At 40.5% G+C, this 16,933-nt stretch overlaps 1 protein-coding gene across 2 annotated transcripts in view; it reads right to left on the bottom strand.

Annotated features, from left to right (window-relative positions):
* Nucleotides 1-16,933, bottom strand: part of gabbr1a (gamma-aminobutyric acid (GABA) B receptor, 1a) — a 65,250-nt gene that overhangs the window by 38,773 nt on the left and 9,544 nt on the right. For both annotated transcript variants that reach the window (XM_031313297.2, XM_036005860.1), the window contains exons 5-7: nucleotides 14,154-14,339; nucleotides 10,046-10,063; nucleotides 3,127-3,287 (exon numbers count right to left, since the gene is read on the bottom strand). In XM_031313297.2, the coding sequence (XP_031169157.1) occupies nucleotides 3,127-3,287; nucleotides 10,046-10,063; nucleotides 14,154-14,339 (365 nt within the window). The remainder of the gene's footprint in view (nucleotides 1-3,126; nucleotides 3,288-10,045; nucleotides 10,064-14,153; nucleotides 14,340-16,933) is intronic.

The following is a 16,933-nucleotide window of genomic DNA, read 5'->3' on the forward strand; positions in this document are numbered from 1 at the left end:
TAACAGGAGTGTTGGCAGGTATGCCATAAAGGTTGAGGAATCTCTGCTATTCTTGGAGGTCTGTCTTCTACAACCCCCTGGAGTTATCACCATTTTCACTTTCATTTCTAGCCTTGCTTGGCTCATGAGAGCGCCTGGATTGACGTCCCCCGATGCCATTCACATACACATTTACTGACACACACACACACACACACACACACACACACACAGATTAGTGCAAGTGTGTATATAAAATGCATTTGTACAGCTACACGTACACAGAGCACTACCACGTCTGCTGCTGTCCTTGATGCTGAAATTCCCCGAGCCAATATCAGTGTTGATGTTAACATGCCTATGCAGCCTTTCCAATCAGTCAAACCCAGCTTGCAAGAACCTTGGAAAGAAACTGAAGGTTCCCTGGGCTGAGGAGAGCGGGAGAAGACACTGGTTTGTCAAAATACACTCTAATTACACTTCAGATTGAATAATATAAAAATAGCGTGAAGAGGGGATACGATAAGGACCTGGGGGACAGCCTATGTATTGTATTTCAAAGCATGCACAACTACATCTCCTAATTCCCTCATAATTACGTTTGGCACCATCTCCAGGCTTGTATGCCAATGGACATGCATGAGGACCAGTGATGAATACTACTTATGCCACAGTGGATGGGGAAATAGTGTCACGGCTGCCAATTAAAATAAAGGGCGGAAGTGAGGGAAGCACCTTGTTTCACCATTTCTCTGTATCTCCACTGTCTCGCTCCATCACTGTTAATAATTGATCAAAGTTTGCAGTCTCTGCTTTGATATATCCATGGAAACGGACTGCGCGGAGAGTGTGTGTCTGCACGTACTGCCTGTGTGTGTACGCGTCTGTCCGTGTGTGCATGTGTAGATCTCAGAAGGCTGTAAATAGTCTGATGCTGTCGCCAGAATAGCCAGAGAAACAAGCCGTTCTGCTACCACAGGGTATCTGCATCCATTAAAGGGACAGGCTGGGATTAAGTGTTGAGCTTCATGAATATTGTATGATGTTGAACAAGCTGAGGACATCGCTTGATACTACCAACCCTAATGGTCACGAGCTGCTGTGTGAATGTGTGTTTCGGCATCTGTTTACCAAATTCGATTCAAACTTTAATGCATCTCTCATATTCAATACTGCTGTTAGACCTTAAAGTTCCTCATCATGATAAATTCAGGTCAAGAGACTCTGCTGCATAATTACGCTTATCCAGCCTTGATCTTGAGATGCAAGCAAACAAAGGGCCAGTTACGCCCTTGTCTTAATCTCACAGTTAAACAAAGAGTTGTGCTCACAAGGTGGAGATTCTCTCTCTGACCAAACAGGAATAAGGAGATAAGTCGTAATAACTGCATGTAAATATCATAGCTAATTAATCCTTATTCTTATAATTGCTTTTATGCCTCTCAGAGAATAAGATCCTCATTACTATTCCAGCCAGGTGAAAAGCATTTGCAATGAGAAGGTTAAAACAAACTCATTCCAAACACACTGTACCCTGAGCAGAGCAATAAATCCCCCCTGCCCCCCGACTTAATTCAAGGAATTAACCAGTGTCACTCAGACAATGTTATACCAGCCTCTTTGAGATGTTCTATTCAAAGGATCTGCATCTATTTATCGAGCCAGAGGCGCCAGCGACTTCTGAAGCATGAGGAGTGATGTTTCCCAATCCCTATGAAATCTGTTCATGCCATTGCTTTATCTTTATGTTTATGGCAGCTACATCAGCTTCCTGCTTCACTACACTTGTGAGGATACACGCGCACACACACACACACACACACACACACACACACACACACACACATACACACACACACACACACACACACACACACACACACACACACACATTTGATCTGTTTTGCATTTGATTGCAAAGAACAAGGTGTATGCATAACAGAATGTGAATAAGCATGCACTGTACTATCAGCTCTGCAAACATCCAGCCTATAAATTTGCACACATATTTTCACAGAGCTGAAACCTTATTTATTTCTGTGGTTTGCTTCAAGAGTAACTGTGTTGCCATGCCAACTCTCCCTCTCTCGCCCTCTCTCTCTCTCTCTCTCTCTCTCTCTCTCTCACACACACACACACACACACACACACACACACACACACACACACACACACACACACACAAAGGCTCACACACACATTCGCTCTCTCTCCCTGCTATTCTGTTTAACAGGATTTCAATGCAGAGCTGTGTACACCAATCAGAATAAAGCTCGTAGCAAATTTCTAACCAGTCCCAGTACAGTTAACTGTATGGTGGCCCGGCCACTCTCCAGGCATCTGCCCTGCAGCATGATTGATAATAACCCTGAAGAGAGGAGACAGAGGGGAAATCCAGTAATTGTTTTCATGTGTCTCCACTCATCCCGCTGTTGAGAAAAAGGGTTCCTTTTAGGGGGAAACTTTCAGAATAACAATTAGCACAAGCAGCAACAAGGCGTAAATAGAGCTTTTTTTTTACAAAGATAAATAATGTGCTTTTTGATTATAGTCTATGCCAGTGTAGTGGGTGGTAATCTGGGGCAGCGCGGGGAAATGAAACCAGTCGGGGGGCGGATATTGAATTTATATGGTTGATAATGCTGACATTTTAAAATACCATCGTGATTAATGATGTATGAGCAACAAGCAGGAGGTGTGTTTGTGCATTTAGCATCTGCACTGTGCATGGCAGCCCCCTTTGTGAAGCAGAGTGGAGACTTGAGGGTTAGTTATCAGTGTGGTGACCTTTTATGAAAGCTCCTTTTTGAGATCTGTGTCTTGGGGAAAAGGCAAAAGGAAAAATGTCCTGTTGTTTTTGACAAGTTTAATATAGGCTACCTGCCATGACTCTGGAGAAACCAGGGTGTAAAATAGAATAAGCTCCAAAAAGTCCGAAAAAAACATGTTTCACTGCAAGAGGAGGCATCAAAATCAAACACACAACAGTGACGCAACAGTGACAAACGATATTCAGCACACTTAAAATGACAAAGTCAGTTGTTCCTCGTGATAATTTGAGAGGCAGATAAGTTGGATCCCTCATTGACTGACACCACACATCACTTAAGTGCGCACCTCCTCTGACTCTCCTCCACATGCACTCACCATGCTGTCATAGTGGATGAGCTCCAGTTCGTAGTCGGGCAAGATGTCGCTCCTGTTGTTCACCAGGTCCAGGGCCATCTGGGCGGAGGGCATACACGCCTGACCGCCGGGCCAGCCTCCGCTCATGGGGAACAGCGCTCCGATGTACAGCTTCTTCTTGCCTGCGGACGGCCGTGGCCAGAGGAGGAGAAGCACGATGAGAGATGCCCGAAGGAGGAACATCGCATGTCCGCGGGCTGCGCGAGTTACCCGCGGAGGACTTCTGCAAATCTCCAGCATGGTTCAAGGTGAGCTGAACGAGAGCAAGTTGGCCACGGTGCTGCAGCGGAGCTAAACCGGGAAAAGCTTATTTTATGTGCAAATTTTGAAACTAAAATTTAAGTGAACTCTACACGTGCCCGGCTCCTTTAGGCAGGATTGAGTTTGGATCTAACGTTGAACTTGGTAGATATATCGTGTCAACCAACTAATTACTTTTAATTGCAAGGGTTTAGCGAATCGAGTAAATAATTTAGTCTCCGTATACTTTAGCATAATGCATGGTTAATTATGGCTTGCTGGATATTTTCGGGACAAAGTCAAACACAGTTCAGTCAGCCTTTACTTTGCAACGCTCGTAGCGATCATGTGAGGACACGCTGCTGCTCGCATCGAGATGCTCATCAGTCAAGTTTCAATCCTGCAATCCAGCTCATATCTATGCAATTCCGCACATTTCGCGTGACTAAACTAACGCATCGCTTTCTGCTTGCAATCAATCATTAATATTGGACAGCGCGTCCATTACTCACGACTTTTACGCAAAAGGGACGCGCGAATTTAACACTGGAGTCCGCGCAGAACACGTCAACCGGGTCAAATGAGTGTGGATTGGGAGCTGTAGCTAAAAAAAACAACTGGAGTGTGAACTGAGAGCTGAAGCCGCGGAAATAGCACGCAGCATTCCCCCCCTTTTAACGCAGCCGTATTCCAACAGATGAAACGATTGCCTTGAAAAAGCAGGCGCGCCAGAGCTCTGCGTCTGATCCACTGCAGCACCGGCAGGCTGAGAGTGTGTGTGTGTGAGAGAGAGAGAAGAGAGAGTGAGCCAGGACAAGTCTAAAATCTATGCTGAGAGAGAGAGAGAGAGAGAGAGAGAGAGAGAGAGAGAGAGAGAGAGAGAGAGAGAGAGAGAGAGAGAGAGAGAGAGAAAGAGAGAGATGGTTGGGAGGGGGCTCTGGGCAAAATCTCCTCAAAGATTTTCTAATGAGTTACACGCTGTGCTTAACTTAAACAATGCATCCATTCCACAAGAGTTCCACACAGCCTCTATTTGTCACATTTTCTTCTTTGCATTTGGCTTCTTACTCCCACCACTTGCTGCAGCTGCTGGCTTACAATGTAGGCTAGTGCATCCATAATCAATTTCTGATCAATGCATAGGAGGCTAAATAAGGACCTGCCTGGGTTAAAAGCCCATTTAAACAATGATTAAATACCCAGAGAGTCAGATTTATCTTCTCCAGGTGAGCATGAATTTAGTAATTAGCAGGTCTAGGTAGGACTGGGTGATACGTACCAATAAGGCATCAATACCACAACATCAATGATTAAGTCTTTTCTGATATTGATTAATATAATGATTGGGCAACTGCATGGCCAATAACATAAACAGATGTCCAAAGAAATTATGTAATGCATGAATCTGTTCCATCTGTTGATTGATTTTTAAAAAGAAGTTTCAAAAATCAATCGTTTTTACAATTCATCCTGCAGGGGACATCAATGTGTTTACCAAAATTCATGGCAATCCATCCAACAGTTGTTAAACCATTTCACTACAAAAAAACCCCCACAAATGTCAAACTTATGGTGGTGCTAGACGAAAAGTCAGGGCATCACCAAAGTTAGGAGGATTTATCCTCTGGGAACCACGAATGTCTGTACAAAATGTAAGGGCAAGCCATCCAATAGTTGCTGAGATATCTAGACCAAAGTAGTGCATCGACAGACCAACATTCTTCTGACACATAGTACACAAGTACACACATAGACTCAGGCACAATGGCCTTTAAGCCTTTACTGTATAGTTAAAACTGAATGATCATACAGTCTTTTTTTTAAATGTATGTTTGATGCTTTTGGAGACACATCTGCCAACATCATATGATATCAATGAATCCTGTGATAAATGTTACATCTAAAGGTTACCAGCTTGTTCTCTCAGAACAATACTTTGCCAACGATACATTTCTGCTATTTTGAATTTGGATTATTGACTTTACTTTTATTCATTTCATGGTCATGCTCATGTTTTTGTAGTTCCTGTGTAAGTGCTCTAATTGCAATGTAATGGTAGTGTAAAAGTTCCCTTTTGAAAATTACTTATTGCACCAATTGAGAAGAATACCATTATTTCTCCAGTCTAAATTAAAAAACCCTCTGTAGTTAGGCAATGGAATATGACCATTATATAACTCTGGTTCATTACCCAAATCTCATTATCTGGATATCTCCATGTAGCAGAGCGCTGTTCAGATCCAGCTGCTAACAAGCCCTCACAGGCGGAGGTGACTGTAGTGATCATCTGCTGGCATTTGCCTTCCACTTCCACCTCCTCATCCTCGCTGCCACCCTGCGACCCATCCAACGCACTATTAATTATTCAGCCGTGAACTTTATATGCTTTTTTTTCTCGGTCCATGATCCTACAGCCAACACATTCAAGACGCACCAGCATTGGGCAGTGCAGTGTTAACCCTAATGGTGGCAAATACAACATTCAGAGGAAATATGAACTGTGGCACAGCCTAGAAAAGATGCAATGGAGACATGAGTGCTGTCACATGTTGCTGAGCTGCGATAATGAGGGCCTTTTACTGTAGGCTTGCGTGTCTGCAGTTTGAACACTGAGCATCCTTCAGGATAATGGCCTGTTTTCCTCCTGGCAGAGGTGTTAGTGAGGAAAATACTTTTTTGAATGTTGCCTTTTTAACACAATCACCAGAGCACAAATTGCATGTTATTCCGAGAGCAATCCAAATCATTGTGAAAATTCTCAGACAAAATATATTGTGTAAAATCAATCAGAGTGTTTAAATTCAGACGATGACATTTGTTTTCACACAATGCCGACAGTAAACGTCTGATCCAGTTCCTTTGTGCCAAGATCAGACTTTGGTCAAAGAGTAGTTCATAATCCATTCTTTATGCTTGTCTAACTTTGCTTGTTGTACCAGATGGGCAAGGTGGAAGCTCAGGCTGTATTTACACATTACAGGGACAGTATTATTGGAATTACAAAAAGGTATGGGAGCATAAATGTTGGCCAGCACGCTATGGAAATACAGTTCATCATGCAGTAATAAGCTCTAACTTCAATACAGGATCATCATTATATAATTTGTCCAGCAGCACACCACATACTACCTAGTTTCCAATACTCTGCAGCACCTCCATTATTAGAGTAATATATCATGCCTGAGAATCAGAGTGGAGGGGAGTTAAGAATAATAAGTTCATTGTTTGACTGTACACAATAACCTGCCACTAGGGCACAGCTTTATAGCAACATTTGGTAACCAATAGTGTATTGTTATGAATATACGTAGATATGAAGAAAAAAATAAACCTTCTGCTACATAACTATCAGAAAGTTTTGACTGTATTCATTAGCTTTAAAAATTAATTATTGCTAAGTACAAGGCTTATATTCACATGTTTTGCTAGGTGAGGAGTGGGAATCATGTTTTAAATTAAATTATTAGTTTACTCTCACAGCACCTGCTTATCAACGGTTTATGTGGTTGTAGGTTTTGACATTATGTGATACTGAACAGATAACTCACATGCCAAGTTTAAAGCACTGCTAAAATCCCAATGATACAACCCATCTTTTTAAAGGTGCTGTGCCACACGTATTTCATTACTTTATGGTAATGTCTGAAGTTCTACCATGGACTCTGTAACATTTTTTGTGGAAAAAATGCCTTGGTTACCTTGTTTCAAGCCATTCTAGCGTGGTATAGAAAGCCTGTAGGAAGACTCAGCTCAATTTGTGCCAGTTCTCAATAATATTCAACGAGCTAAGCTGCTTGACTCTGATTGGCTAACAGCTAGCCAATGAGAGCCTGGCTATCAGCATCCTTTACCCAGTGCAACTGGGCGAGCTCATGAATAGTAATGAGCTCAGGCAACACCACGTCAGACTGACCAGCTTTTGTAATTGGCCTGATTTCTCCGCTTATTTCTTTTCAGTGGCTAGAGCTGACAGGAGGTAGCAGTTCATTTTCACATTCACGACATAACACAAACACACATAACACTGAAAAACGGTTTTGTGTGGCAGGGCACCTTTAAGGCTGAGGGTGGCCTTTTTGTGGCCTTATTTCCAACAAATCCCATGAAGAAAACAAGTACTAGTACTGTCTGTGTTGCTGAATCTGATATATCTTATTCCTTCGTGCCATAGAGCTTTTTTGTTGTCAAAACACTATTAAAAACAACATCAATGAGCCTTCATGTTCTTTGACTATGATGAGCACAGGCACTTACTGTAGTTTATTTTGAGTCAGTCCCACAGACACTGTCCTGCTGCTGTAAATACTTCTAGTAGTCGACAAAATGTGTATTAATCCACCGACAAATTTTTATTCCTGCTTTTGTAACATTTTCTGATAACTAGTCAGTTTTTTATCAAATTACTCCATTAAAAATTCAACGTTTTGAGACAGACTAATGCACTGTTGTTTTGGAGAGGAAGATAAAGATTTATGTCACCCTTTTGCTTTAATGCCTGTTAGCGCTTCTGCATTCTTCAATATAAGAATCCTAAAAGATGAAATAGATAATTAAAAAGAATAATCTAAAAATAAAATACAGAGAACATATATATATATATATATATATATATATATATATATATATATATATATATATATATAAACACATATGTATAAATGTACATATACTGTACATACGTATACAGAGTTTGGATAGAAACTGTGTTAGATTGTCATGTCCCGATTATTTGTAGCTTTGTTTGTATTGACTGTGTACCTTTATTGGGGTGTTGTTACTGCACTTGGAGAAAACAGGAACTAGAGAATCCTGCTGCATATGTGCGTGTGCACACACACACACACACACACACACACAGAGGGTAGAGCAGACACAGACAGGAGCAGGGTATTAACCTTTCTCCCGCTGAGGAGGCAGTAAGTGGGTGGTGATGGCACATGGAGTGAAGAGAGAGAGAGCAGAGCCAGAAGGAGGTCAGTATTGAGACAGTAGATGGAAATTTCTATTTGAGGAAACAGTGTTTTCTGCTGCTTTGTTAATTATGTGTTTGTTAAGTCTGTCAGTGATATTTGGAAAGTTTTTACTTTCTCGGATTACTCGCATGAAACTATATATTGAGTTTAGTGTGTGCATATTGCTTCTAAGGATTGTAGCAAGTGTATGATTCAATATCTGGCCAATTCCTAATTTGTTGGGTGACATAACTGTACAAGAGGGTGAGCCATCCTGCAACAGTAACACATGTATTCATTGGGATCAGATAAAATGGCTGAACTAGTATATGTTTTGAACCTGTTTTGAACATTTTCCCAGGGAATGCTGGCTAAGCACATTACTTCATTTTCAGAAATGACCTGCTGCAACCTCGTACAGAACTACAGGTCTAATAGCGCTGTATGTGGGACTGGGGTAAGTGAGCAGAATATTACATACCTGATTATATTTATTCCTGCACGTTGACAAACTCACAGCTAACCCTCTCCTTTTTCAAAATCCCTCTTCCTCTTAGTAGACGATAGGAGTGTAGCAAAAACAATTAGCAACAAACTAACAGACAATGTTCATTAAAACTTTGGAAATTTAAATTCAGCGAAGACAGGGGGTTTGTGTGGATGAGTTGAGTTGAAAATGCTACCTCACTAATGATGCTTATGAATTAAATAGTCTTAATCTTCTCTCTCAGTGCTTTGATTCATAAAATAAGTATTTGCTCAAAACTCAGGTGTAGAAATATAATGTTCATCATGTTCATGGGCTGGTAAGGAACTGGGGGAAATGTTGTTAGCTCTGTAATATGTCGAGTTCTAATATTAGATATTAAAACTAATTTATTTAACTGAGTTCACAACTTCAAAAGTCTTGTTTCTCACAGCAGAAAAAGATTTTTGATTGAACACATTTCCTTTTCCCTATGAAGTCAGATTTTCCCAGCCTGATTTTAACCCTCAGTTCCAGAACAGCCACTTGTCTGTGCTTTAGGCTGCTGCTGCCCTCTTGTGACGACAGTACACATTACATCTGCAGCACAGTATTGCAAAGCCTTATGTGAAGCATTTAAAGATCAAATATCTGAGTGTACAGTTACATTCAGGTACATTACCATTAACCATTTCATGCTTTATTATTTGTAATTATATGTTGATTTAAGGACTACACTTGAAATGTGTGAAATGATTTTTTAACTTTTAAAACAAAGGGGAACCTTGTTTGTTAGCTTGGGACAGAAGACAACGTCCTCTGTTTTGCAATGTAATGTTTTACAGTTCACCACCTAATCACCATATAATATTAATGTACTTAATTTGTCCTCTTGGGGAAATTCTTTTTTGAATTCTGTTGTTATTCCGTTTGATTTACACACACACGCATCAAATGTGAAGAGATTTCAGAATGAAGGGTCAGTGAGGGGTTCAGTGCTTGCTCAAGGGAACTTCGGCAGTGCTCAGGAGGTGAACTGACACCTCCCCATCTACCAGTCCACACTCCGTACTCCGTACCCTCTGGTTCTCAAGTCCCTATGGACTGAGCTACTGGTTGGGCACTTGTATGTCCATGACACAATACAAATAAAAAATGTACTATTACAGTGTAGTACAATTTGGTTAGCATGGACATGATAGTAAGAATGAAAGATTCCTACCTGTGTAGTTTCTGTCATCTTTGGCCGGCAAACACAAATAGAAAGAAAAAGAAAACATCACTAAAAAACACAGTTAACTAGAAGAAAAAGATCATTCTGCTTCAGCATTTGATGGAAAATACTGATGTTTTTCAATTAAATTATTCACCTTTATGCAGTCAAAGAGATTATGTTTTCACCTCGTTTTTTTTTTTTTTTTTTTTGTCTTTCTGAAAAACTACATACTGGCCCTATTTTCACAAAACTTGGTGGAAGGGTGTAGAATGGGCCAAGGAAGAACCCATTAAATGTAGAAGCGGATCCAAATCACAGGGTGGATACACTAATTATTTTTCACTTTCAATAACATTGCAAGATAGGGCATTTCTGCTGCATTCATGTGGTAATTGGAAAAATGAGTTCCTGATTGGGAAAATTCACACTGCATTAACATTGTGAGATAGGGCGTGCCTTAGCGGAGGTCTGTGCCCTAGTTTATAAAGATTTGGTGCAGTAAAGCTCAAAACTCAAATTATTTCACTCCACTAGATGGCAGTGACACAACATTGTAGTTGTCCTGAGACAGTGTTGGTTGGATGCTGGGTCCCTAACTGTGGTAGATATTATATAATCCTTAAATATGTCATAGGCACACCATGAAAATAAACAGAAAAACCTTTAAATCTTATATAGTTATATAGTGTAGGTACCATAGAAAATCTTTTAAACACCATCAGAGTGCATTATAAGTACACATATGAGTGAACCATAGAGAATTTACACATCTTCCAGCTTCTTTTTTTTAAATTATACAATATGTCACCTACTTTCAGATGCCCAGTCTGTGCTGATAATTCCCTCTTTCATCCCTTTTAATACTACCATTCCCATAGCAACTTTATTGGTTGCCATGCCAACTCCTCAGATGACCAGTTAGCAGTCTCATTTCTTTCAGTTCTTTGTTTCATCTACGTGTTTTTTTGTTTGTTTGTTTTTTGCTTAAATCCTCATTTATTTGGACTGTGTAACCAGGAACACTCTTGGGTGTTGATATCAGAAATATCCACTCACACTCGCTCATCTTATATTCATTAAGTATTTATTATGTGGTAATTCAATCAGGTTTTCACTTGTATTCATCATTTGTTTTACCTGCCTGTGCCAACGGTAGAAACTACCCCCTGTGGATTACACTCTGATTGGTTGGATTATTTATTGCCTAGCAACCATGCTTCACCATTGGGAGAGCAGGTGTTTATAATGATCCGTTATCTTTAAAGCCTTGTGTTCCCATTTTTGTGGGGCAGACTGCAAAATCTAAGTGAGCCATGTCTGTGTGATGAAATGTTCTGTTTGTTTTAGTTCCAATGTACATTCCTGCCAATAAATATTTTGTTAGAGATTTAAATACATTTACTGGGGCTGCAACTAACAATCATCTTCACTAAAGATTAACTGATCAATCAATTTTGATGATAAAATGTCATAAAATTGTAAAAATAAATAAATAAATGCCTATTATATTCAGCAGAGGCCAGGGTAATGTCTTTAAATGCCTGTTTTATCTCATCAGCTCAAAAACTTTAAGATTAGTGTCAAATAAGAAAACCATCTTTCTCCTCCTCACATTTAAGAAGCTGCAACCAGAGATTGATTGGCATTTTTGCTTGAAAAATTGTCTGAAACAATTCATTAATTATCAAAATAGTTGCAGATTACTTGTTTGTCTATTAATCTAATAAAGCTGGGGTAGGTAGTTTTTCTGTAGAAAAACAAAAGAAAAACAGCTTTGCTAATGCAGCTCTCCCCTCTCTTCATATAGTAACTTGTACAAGTACTAGTCATTCATTTCAATCATCCCCATCATGATTCTGATCCCAATGCTGTTATCCAGCTTTGAGATGACATACTGTGAGTCAAGGCTCTAGCTAGCTACATAAACATGAACTTGAATTAGCCCCAGCTGTGAGCCTTTGGCTACGGTTAGCATAAGGTGTAAGTAAGTGTTTCATGCATTCACTGTCAGCCTCTCTTTTAGACTTTTTATGGCGTTTTTCCGTTACATGGTACCTGCTCCACTCTACTCTACTGGGCTTGACTTGACTCGGCCGCGGTGCCCATTGACATATATAAAATGGACCAACAGACCCCGCTGCTCTGGACGGAGACCAGTGAAGGCCGTTAGAAGCACTTTTCCGGTGATGGCTGAGCATTACTGCGCAGTCTCCAACTGAGAGAGACAACGTAAATGTGCCGTGAGCAACGTGTCTGAAAGTTGTAAGTCTTCTGGTAGCTGTGCCGAGAGAAATCTCAATCATTCCCAATCTTGCAGAGACGGAGAGCGTAGGTATATGTAAGGAGATAACATAGGCACAGGCTAATTATTGCTAACTAAAATGCTAGTTAACATTAGTAATTACACTTAAACAGCTAATGTAAGTCGAAACTGCCTGCGCGCTTCTCCTGTACTATACGGTAATTCCTCTACTATGCGACAGTAAGTTGCGTGGTTATGACACAATCGTTAGCCTATTTTTACAAAAACGTCTGCTACGGAGCCATAACGTGAGGTACAAGGTAATGGAGCCTTTTATACATTGTCGTGTTTCTTTAGAAATAAACAATGGACAAATAGAGTATTTAAACGCTTCAGATGTAAAGTTATTCGCTGTCAAAGTGGCGCCAAAATGAATGGCAGTCAATGGAATGCTAACGGGAGGTGATGGCTTATTAGCATCAAAATGGCGCCATAGGAGGTTCGCGGTCCGAGGAGAAGCTTACCCCCTTGGCGGTGCCCCGTCCTCCATTTTCCATTGCAGATTTATGCTGCGTTCCAGGCAACCCGTAACCCGTGTTTTCACAACCTTCTACTTGTGAAAGTGCCCTGGAATGAATGGTCAAAACCGTAACTTACTACCCGTGAACTCGTACCAGATCGTTGTACTCCCAGTTACAGTTTTTTACATCACACACACACACACACACACACACACACACATAAAAAACAATGGTGACCCCTGTTGATGCTGTACAGACGCCGGTGATTAACGGCGATTTATAGAAATAAATAGACAGGCAACGTAAAGTAATTCTGCACATTGTAATCAAAACAATACGCATACGATTGTGTACTACTACAGGTTATGGTTATTAAATGAAGCCCAAAATATGTCGCCAACTAGAAATCGCTAGTATCAGCTAGTGCTAGCTAACGTCAATGTTAGGTAGCCGCTAGCTAACGCTAGCTAGAAGGGTTTGTCGTGACTTTGCCTGGAACGCTACCAAGTCGTGAGTCGTGACTTGAAGTCGTAACTTACGGGCTAAAAATTGTGTCTGGAACGCAGCATAAGTACCGCCTCATGCCTGAGGCAAGCGTGGCTGGTCGTCATAGCGACACCGCAGGAAACTGCCGTGACCTAATGCGACACACACACATCTGCACTCGACTCACATCGGGTAGTGACACACCCCTGTCTGTCGCTAGCAATGATGACGCAGTGATTAGTGACGATTCTCTCTGACCAATCAGTAGTCTGCAGGTTTTCACGTCACCTTTTGGTATCGCCTCAGCTCGCTTGGAACCTTGACGGAGGTGATACTAAAAAAAGTAGCTGTTAGCAGGTACCAGGGACTTTTTTTCGTAATGGAAACCCAAAAAAGGCAAGTAGAGTCGAGACGAGTTGAACAGGTACCATGTAATGGAAAAACGCCATAGACTTTAGTCTTTTTGATAAATTTGTCTTCCTTTTTTGGGGTTTCTTTGCAGTGTCGGCAGTTTTCCTAAGTGGTAAACTAAAAAGTTGATGATAATAAATCATGAATATCAATTTCATTCATCTTTGCTACTACATATTATGATGGATATTTTGAATTTAAATAAAAATACATTTATGGGCACTGTGATATAAATGTTCGCTGACTGTGCAGCTTGTCTCTAACACTGACTGACTGCAATGATAATGCAAATGTCATTACTCATCATCTGTGTTGTCATTTATCCTGCTTACCCTACTAAATCTCCCCCAAGACAGTAAATGGCATCCCACGATACAACATACTTTTCTTAATTCTACTGTAATTGGAAGCGTAATGTCAAATCCAATTTAGTCACAATGGCTTTGAAACTCACAGAGGCAGGTGGGTTTAGGCGCGTCCCACTTGCCCAGTTTAGTGCAATGGCTGATGTTTCTGCCCTCCAGGATGAAACCGGCATGGCAGCTGTAATGGAGCACTGTCCCCTCCACTGGTGGCCCGGGGGGCTTTACCATCACCCGGCCATTCTCCAGGGAGGTCCACACCCGCGGGCACAGCAGCACTGGGAACCAGAAGAAGCACAAAAGTAAGGGAGGCTGAGACAAAGGGAGTTATAGAAAGATAAATTCATAATAACTGGGGGATTGAGTTGCAGTTACACAAACATTTATCAGAGGTAAACATGCTTTGAATGAGAAAATATTTGTTATTGGGTGTCCAAAAGCTCAGTAAGAGTCTGTGTCTTTGCTGCTAAATGCTCCACATTGTTTACCAGCTAGTCGCTAACTTTGTCGTCAAGGCAGTGTACAGTGTGTTTATCAGAGCTTTTTTGGATGTATTGAGCCCAGCCGAGGGTTTTGAGTGTGTTGATGACGTTTCTATCATGTGGCTGGCGCTACTGGAAGTAGACAAACAACGAGGGTGAAGAAGACGCCACAAAGACGGCAACAAAAGAAGAGAAGATGATTCGAGAACTTGTTTATGTTATGACTATGGCTGCATTTTAATAGTGGTTCAACATGCCCTCATTCCCCTAAGCACTTCATATTATGCTCATCTTCAGGTTCATAATTGTATTTAGAGGTTATATCAGAATAGGTTTACATGGTTTAATTTTCAAAAAACACCATATTTTTGTTGTACTACACATTGCTGCAGCTCCTCTTTTCACCCTGTGTGTTGAGCTCTCTGTTTTAGCTACAGAGTGAGGCATCTCACTTCTGTTCCATCTTTGTTGGGAGTCGAACATGCGCAGTAGCTAGGTAAGGACAACCAGCCAGTCAGAAGCAGAGCATGAGGGCGCGTGCCACGCTAGCAGCTAGGCGAGCATTATAACGTTTACAAAGTGACGCACGTTTGTCACGGAAGTAAAGGCTGGACTACAATAGAGCTGTTTGGAACAGTTTGTGAACAGTGTTTTCTGTTGGAGATGGTAAGTCCCTTCGGGCTGGACTTTGGGCTTTTTTCACTTTGTAAACCTATAACATGCACAAAAAAAGATATATAACACAATAAAGGAAAGGGAAAAAGCCAAAAAGCACAATATGAGCATTTTAAGTGTTGTTCCAGTTGTCTAAAAAACTGAAGTGAACTTGATGAGATTGAACCTCGGATGGCTGAGGGAGCGAGTGAACGATTGTCACTCCAGAGGTGGATATCACCCACAATGCATTGCAGTTATGCATTCGGTGCGATTCGGTGCAAGAAAATACATCCATGGTTAGGTGGCAGTAGCCTAATGTACAACTGCTAAAACTCCTGTTGCTGACCACCAAAGAAGGAGAAGATGAACATTTCAACTTTTTAGTTTCCTCATTGTTGTTTGCTTGATATTTTACTGAAACATGTAATATAACTTATGTCAATTAATATTTACTTTATACTAGTGCTGTCAGTTAAACGCGTTATTAACAGCGTTAACGCAAATCCATTTTAACAGCGTAAATTTTTTTATTGCGAGATTAACGTTCTTTTTGGCCTAGCAAACTTTGTAGTTTTTTTCACATGCTGTTGCAACAACTAGTAACGTTAGAAAAACTACAACACCACACCGGATCTAGCTAGACTGGAAACAAAACAACAGGCACGCCGCACACATTTGTTTGGGCTTGTCGAGCCGGCCAAAGAGTAGTAGGCTAATGTTACGTTTTGAGTGGATGGCGAGTGCGAGACGCCGAAATGGATGCCAATAAGATTCTGAATGGAAACTTTAAAAAGTTGTCGAGAGGGACAGTACTTTCATGCATACACAGCCTGTACGACACAGAGAAAGCAGCAAAGTGCTGCAAACGCTGTCTCATTAACCAGTGATCACTGGACGTCAGTGAGTAATCACAATTATTACATTAACATTAACATTAACAAGTTACTGCACACTATATTGACTATGTATATCAGCATATGGTTTTAGAACTGTGTTGTTTGTATCGTTTTTTTGACTGGTTTTGTCATTTGGGACATTGTCCCACCCCATTTCTGTCCAGGAGAATTGTTACATTCCTTATTAGAAAAACGTAAATGTTACAAATGTCCTGCTGTGGCATCCGGTTTTTGGACCATTTTGTTTGTACTGTACAAGCAAAGTGTTAGTGTTACATCTCAGTTAGGTTAGGTACTTACTCTGCAATAATGACAGATTCACACATTTTTCTTTTGTTTACAGTAAATAAATAATAAACAATTACAAATCTTAAAGTCAAGTTCATAAAGTAACTTTCTTTGCATTCATTTGATTCCCAATTAAGATACACTGGTAAGAATGGCTTTCCATTGTTAATATGTTCTTAAAAACAGTTCTAAAATGCAAAATAATAGAATTTTATTCATGTGATAAAACATGCGATTAATCGTGATTAACTATAGAAATTTGGCGATTAATCGCGATTAAAAAAAATTAATCGTTTGACAGCCCTACTTTATACGTTATATTTACTAGATCAGTGGTTCCCAACCTGAGGTCCGGGGACCCCTCAGGGGGGTGGCAAAGATCACAGGGGGTGCGCAAGTCTTTATCTGGTTTGATGTTGAGGTAAAAAAAAAATATTTGCACATGTTAAACAAATTATGATAATACACTACAATATATAATGTATACAAAAGTCTGTATAATAACTATATATTTTTGTTCTCGCTTAAAATTGTAAGCAGGCTACTTAG

The sequence above is a fragment of the Sander lucioperca genome, chromosome 10 (assembly GCF_008315115.2).
Source record: "Sander lucioperca isolate FBNREF2018 chromosome 10, SLUC_FBN_1.2, whole genome shotgun sequence".
In the NCBI taxonomy this organism is placed as follows: domain Eukaryota; kingdom Metazoa; phylum Chordata; class Actinopteri; order Perciformes; family Percidae; genus Sander; species Sander lucioperca.